This window comes from Hipposideros armiger, unplaced genomic scaffold (genome assembly GCF_001890085.2).
Source record: "Hipposideros armiger isolate ML-2016 unplaced genomic scaffold, ASM189008v1 scaffold_125, whole genome shotgun sequence".
NCBI classification, from domain to species: Eukaryota; Metazoa; Chordata; class Mammalia; order Chiroptera; family Hipposideridae; genus Hipposideros; species Hipposideros armiger.
Genome location: NW_017731475.1, coordinates 1,862,711 through 1,869,683, shown reverse-complemented (window position 1 = coordinate 1,869,683; position 6,973 = coordinate 1,862,711). Strand labels below are relative to the sequence as shown.

Below are 6,973 nucleotides of genomic sequence, written 5' to 3'. Positions count from 1 at the left end.
ACACACACACACACACACACACACACTTATGTAACTGTTGTGGCACTTGTTGGCTTATCTGTGGAAGCTTTAAGAAGATAGCATGTCTAAATAAGCATGGATACAAAAATAGCCTTTATGTTTGAAAGGAGGCATAGAAAATAATAAAGCAAAATGAACGGTGTTTAAGGCAAAGGCACTCAACAGACTGGGATTAGGAACATCTACCCCATGTGTGGGGCCCAGTAGAGCTCCTCTCTGATCACAAAAATGTGTTATCCTATATAGGTGAGACCCCTGATGCTCCTAGGGTCAGATCAAACTGCTGAGTCGTACAGTGAAGGACTTCAATTGCTCTTATGGACCCTTCCAAACTCAGCACTGTCATCACCACTTAGAAGCAGGGCTTCCCTTGTCCCTCTGGTTGGCCTCTGCACCCCTTTGCTTCTGCCTCTGTTCATTTCCATGATTTTAAGACCCAACTTCTTTCCAACTCCTTATTCCCATCCTTCACAAACTTCTATCTAAGCTCATAGATGCTTATAGCCCCTGCGAAAAACAAGCTTGATTTGCACAGACACACTGCTTTGGTTGGTTCAATCTTTGAATGTTTCATATTGGGGCAGGTTTTGACTTTGAGTATACTACAGACTGAGAAATAAAAACAAGCCACCTCTTTCTGTGATAGTCTCACAGCTGTTGATGTGGCTATAGGGGGATGGAAGGCACTTAATGTTTGTTCCTTGAATTAAAAATGCTTGGTCCTATTTAAGACATCGTGTCTTTAAGAGAAGCATATAGTGAAATAAGAAAACATAAATAAAATACATATTTAAAAAGAAGATCTTTATGCAAGAAGCATAAGGAATTCAACTGCCACACAGGTCTCCCTGGATCATGACTTCCTTCGCCAACTCAACAGTGGGAACAGCCCCAGATCACCTTGTATCTTCACCCACACACAGTGTGCTCACACAGGCTGTCACTCCCATCATGAGCATCAACCCTGGACTCTGAAAAACTGCTAGGACTCAGTTCCTTAACCAGAAAGCCACATTTACCCAGTTTTGTTTGAGGTGCCTCTGTAGTTGGTTTGGTTTTAGGTTTGAGACGTGGACGACGGGTCCGTTTTGATGTTTTGGGAGCTGAAGAAAGAAAATCTTCAGTTACTACATAATCTGCAGTTCAGAAGCTATGAACAGCATGATATGTGGCTCTAGATTTCCTAAACCTTGCTAGATTTCCTTTTATTTTAGGAAATGTGTCTAACTTTTTAATTTGAAAGCTTTCACCCTTATTCTAATAGTATGTCTTTTTTTACAATTGAAATTTCATTGGGGATGAGTCATATATAAAATTATTAATTCAAGAAGTGAAGGATCATTCATAGGACTCTTCTATTGAATAAGAAGGGTACAAATAACTGCTAAAATATTCCGGAGGTGGTTATAGGCACATACAAACTTGTTGACAGCTTATTAAAATTAGGCCATGTAATTAAAAAATGTCAATCAAAGAACAATTATCGCATAGGTAATTAAAAAAAAAAAAGTAGACCTTTAGATCCACAAAAAAAAACCTCCCTGACACCATATAGTCATTAGAGTCAAGGGAATTGCTTTTTTAAATCCAACTTTAACAAAGCATTGGTTAAAAAACATACAAGATAAAAAACAATTTCAGACGGTTACATGCATAACAGATGACTTCAGTTAGCATCATGCATGGCTCTCTTAAAAACAAGGGATAACTTGTCTTAAGAGTCAGAATCTTTAATGCTTTTAGGATGAAGAATATAATGAAGTGACAACAGAGGATGGGAATGTAGCCTTATGAAACAAAAGAACCTATAGTTATGATGTTGATGGAACGAGTTTAACAATGAGAAGTAGAAGCACTTATTGAGGATCACAATTTGTTATTACCTTGTGTTGTCACCCAAGCCTCGGTTACGTATATAACAGGTTCATAATCTGCAGTAGGAACTGACCAAAAGTATTAAAAAATAGACCAAATGATTGTTTTAAATGAAAGAAAACTTAAACATGCACTTCAAAATGAATCTTACTAGTACAATATAGTTTCAAGAACTAGATAGCAACTTTTAAAAACTATTAAACTAGAAAAGTAAACAGTTGACTTCCTAAAATTTGTCCATCCCTAAGTCAGGTACTGATTTCCTTATTCCTCCATCTTCGATTATCTGATTCTAACTAATAGGTCAAAGTGGAGTGTATGAGCATTGCTAAGAATTTATCTTTGAAAAGAGACTGAGGCCTCAGTATGATGAATCAGATAGACTATCCTTCCATTCTAACCAAAGAAAGAGCATTTCTTCATGTGCAAAAAGCTTGCTGATGTCTACTGGATCCAATCTCAACTGCTCCATCAGGTGCCTAAGGATCGCCATCATGGGAGTCCATGGACTGATCTAGACCCAGAAAATATCTGACGTTGAAGTCAGATATTCTCTATACTAGTGTTGCAGTTTGACTTTTTCCTCTGGTTAGTCTCTATTTTTATCCACTCTTTCTGATTTTATTCCTCCCCATCTTTCTATTTAACCATGTACTATGGTGATTTCAAGGCTCCACTCTTCCTTAGTCTATCTTTTCATGATCTAAATATTACTCTTGAGATCCTGCTGGGTTATGCTGCTGGGACTCTAAACCAGGAAAACATATTTACCTGGTTTGAACTTAGGAGTTTCAGGACGTGGTGTGATTTTTGGTCTGAGATGTGGACGAACTGTCCATTGTGATGGTTTGGAAGCTGAAGAAAGAAATTCTTGGATTACTATGTAATTATATTGTCTGGTTCTGAAAGCTACTGAAGGTGAAAACATGACTANACTGCAAAAGGCTGGAAGAATTCTTTAAACCAGAAACCATAGATTTTCTTGGTTTCAACAGAGAAGCTTCAGGAAGATTAAAGTTTGGGAGGAGGATGGGTTTTTGTTCTCCATATTTTTGAAAGAAAGAGAATCTTGGGTTGCTATGGTCTAAAACCATCAACAGCATTGTATGTGGACTAAAACATATTAGATTTTGATTTTATTTCCAAAGTTTGAAAAATTTTACTATACTAACATAATTTACTCCTTGTCATCACTGAGGGCCCTTTAGAGGCCAAAATAATATACAAAATTTATTAATTAATTAAAGGAGTAAATAGTAATATGCATAATTAGATACTCAGAGAGATTCTTACTTAGTAAAGATTAAGAACCATTGCTAAACTGTCTTGGGGAATAAGGTATAGTCAAGTTCATGAATGGTTGGGGAACCTGTAACTTATATTTACTAGGATTGGCACTTCTAGGAAGCAACTTTCTTTTGATAATTTAATATAACATGGAATCTTCATTCCTCAAAACAGGAAGAAAGTAATGAGAATGCCACACTGATCTTATAGAGAGTAAAGTTACTCAGAGAAAGTTCATGGTACTTAATTGTCATTGTTTCATAGAGGTAAATACCAAATAGAAGGGAAGCAATTTAGACTTCAGACTCTTCAGTGGACCACATAATGAAATTTTAAAGGGGGTTTCATGCCACATAGATTTCCTCAGCTGGATCTAGGTACATCTCTTAAAAACAATAAGTAATGGATGGATCATGAGATTATCATGCTAAGTGAAATAAGTCAGAAAGAAAAAGTAAAAAAACATATGACTTCACTCATACATGGGATATAAAACTGAAAGCAGCAAACAAAAAAACAAAAACCCATAGTCAAAAAACAGTTTAGTGGTTACCAGAGGGTAATGGGGGAGGATGGATGGTAGAAGAGGGTAAAGGGGATCAAAGATATGGTGATGGAAGGAGAACTGACTCTGGGTGGTGAACATACAATGCAATATATAGATGATGTATTATTGAATTGTACACTTAAAATCTATATAATTTTACTAACCAATGTCCTCCCAATAAATTTAATAAAAAAAACAATAGGTAACACTTGATTTAAGAATCCTGACTACTTATAAGATGAAATAAGAAATGGAATGACAATAGCAATCTAAAGAAGCAAGAACAACTCTGATCATGACAGTGATGGAGCCAGTTTGGATGAGCAGAAAGCATTTAATGAGGTCATAAAAATCATCACCTAATGTTCCTGGAGCCTCAGAGCTATGAATAACAGGTTCAAAGTCTGTAGTAGAAATTAACGAAAATCAACAACAAAAAAATGAGAAAGTTTCAAAACACATAGAAGGTCTTAATTTTTCTTTCGAAACATTAGTTTCAAATGACAACTTAAAAAAATTTGAATTGACAGGAAGCAATCAAACTGTAGCTAGGAACAATTGATTGCAGAAGGTAGTTACAACTTTTGAATTAATTCTGTTATGTATCTTATTATGATCAACATGAGGTTTTCCTAGGTGTTGATTTTCTGATTCTAATATGGAAGTTTGTTAAGAAAAGTCTGTTTAGGTAATATATTTATGAAAGCAACATGTTGCACTTCTTGGAAGTTCACAAAATACTTATGTTTATGTAATCATGACTACAATAAATAGATCACATGTTTAAATGCAGATAGAACAATAAATAACCACAAGTGACTATGTCAATTTTGCTATAAACACATCTTTAAAGAGAGACCAAGAATGCCATCCAAGAAGCAGTTTCTAACCATACCTCACACCTTGACTCTTAGAGAATCTAAAGACTGTTAACTTCCCATCAGAAGTATTGTTTTGGGACCCTGCTGGGACAAACTGGTAGGGCTCATCCCTCAAACTATGGATAACACATTTACCCCATTTGGTGTGAGGTGCTTCAGGACTTGATGTAGTTTTAGGTCTGGGACGTGGACGATGGGGTCGTCGTGATGTTTTAGAAGCTGAAGGAAGAAACTTTGGATTACTCTCGTGAAGGTAGTTTTGGAAATAGATTTTCTAAAACATATTTTATTGAAATTTAAGGTATATATTTTTTTAAATTGAATTTTTTCTCCTATTCTGTTAATTTTTTTTAATCACTGAAGATTCCTGAAAGATAAAACTCATACATAAAATGAAGTCGAGGAATGAAGAGTCTGGTATATCTCTAACTTCAAAAAAAGGTAGGGACTATAGCCAAACTGCAGGTCATGCAGTGTTAGGCTCACACTAAGAAATTTGAATATGCTAAGAAATCCATGGTACTATATCAATTGTTATGTTTATGTTTAGCTGGTCTAGAGAAGATACAGACATTACCAACTGTGTTTGGAACTCAGCTTTAAATGTGAGTTCTGTTTAGACAAAAGTACATGACACTGTTTAGACAAAAGTACATGACAAAAATTCAAATAAAGTTACATGGTAGACAGATGTTCTGATCTTAAGTCCATGCATAGCTTTTAAAAACAACACGTAACTTCTTTAAGAGTCTTCAATACTCTTAAGAAGAAGAAAAAGTTAAAAGACAACAAAGAATAATGAGACAGTCCTTTGAAGTGGATGACAATGTGATTATGATGATGATGGAATGGGTTGACAATGAGCAAAAAAAAATTGATGAGAAACACAGATTATCATTACCTAATGTTGTTTTTGGAGCCTCGGTTCTAAGAGTGACAGGTTCAAGGTCTGTAGGAAGAACTGGCCAAAAATAATAACATAAGCCAAAGAGATTTTAAAAATTCACTTGAAGACTAATTTCAGAAGTCAACTTTTAAGCTTCAGACCTGAGAGAAAAGAGACACTTGTTCTTTGCAGATTTGACCAAACGATGACCAAGTACCAATTAATCTCATAGGATAAACATAGCACTGCACTCTGCTAAATATCACTGTGGTCAACAAGAAATTCTCCTAAATGTTTTGATTATCTGACTCTTGCTAATATGGAAGACTATGATGAACAAGTTTTCTACACATTTATATAAAAAAATACTTTTCTAACTCTACTGGAAAAGCATTCATCAATCTATTTGCCCTTCTGTACAAGTTGAGATAAATGTCTACTATTTTTGTCTATTTAAATAATCACAGTACAATAATGAGTTCATATATTTGAAAGCATAAGGATCAATGCATAATGAATGAACTGTGCTCATGAAAACTTCAAAGTGGTCCTTCATTCAATAAAATCTCAGAAACATTTTTTTAAACCTGTCAGAAAAATAGAGTCAGCCTACCCTATCATATAAGCCTATCATTTAAACTTTTAAGACTTAGGACACTTTGAACTTTCACAATTAACTAAAGACATTATTCATTGAAAACATGGTATTTCCACAATTAATGAGACATAAACAGTGAAAATAAGGAATATATGGAAATTCATGTTTGAAACGAAGCTTAAAATAGTCAATGCTGCTTAAACAAATGCACATGATCACATGACACAATGTTGAGCAGATACATGGCAGTTTGATGTCCTAAAATTAGATTGTGCTCAGTTCTCTCTAAATTCAACAGATAACTTGATATAGAGCTTAGCATAATTTCAAGAAAAATTTTGTAATGGAACGACACAGAGGATGTTGAAATGGTTTTTAGAGACAGGAGAGCCTGTAGCTACAACAATGAGAAGGAAATGACAAAAAGTAGGAAAAGCACTATTGGAAGGACACATATTCTCATTACCCATGATTTCTGGAACTTCAGTTCTAGGAGTACCAGGCTCAAGATCTGTAGTAGGAACTGATCAAAAGCAATAAAATAAACATGTGTGAAAAGCCAGCAAATTAAATCTTACCAGTACAATGTTGCTACAATAGGTGCACAACACTTAACATTTTTTTGTGTGAAATTAAATTCTGTTATTTAAAGATTTGGTCACCCTATAGCCAGGTAAACATTCTTTTATGAGACAATCATAGCCTACACAATCTGGCAAGTATCTCAATAAAGGCAAAACGATATTTTCCTAGGTGTCTAAGTACCTCATCCCAACTATTATTAATAATAGAAGACTGCCCTAGGAAACTTGTTTCAACAGTTTATCAAATATATATATATATATATATATATATATATATATATATACACACACACA

The 6,973-nt window shown here is 34.7% G+C and overlaps 1 protein-coding gene across 1 annotated transcript in view; it reads right to left on the bottom strand.

Moving 5' to 3' along the window:
- ABI3BP (ABI family member 3 binding protein) overlaps positions 1-6,973 on the bottom strand; it is a 256,944-nt gene that overhangs the window by 75,578 nt on the left and 174,393 nt on the right. Inside the window, exons 34-36 of the mRNA XM_019648327.1 lie at positions 2,668-2,751; positions 1,905-1,964; positions 1,041-1,124 (exon numbers count right to left, since the gene is read on the bottom strand). Of these exons, the coding sequence (XP_019503872.1) occupies positions 1,041-1,124; positions 1,905-1,964; positions 2,668-2,751 (228 nt within the window). The remainder of the gene's footprint in view (positions 1-1,040; positions 1,125-1,904; positions 1,965-2,667; positions 2,752-6,973) is intronic.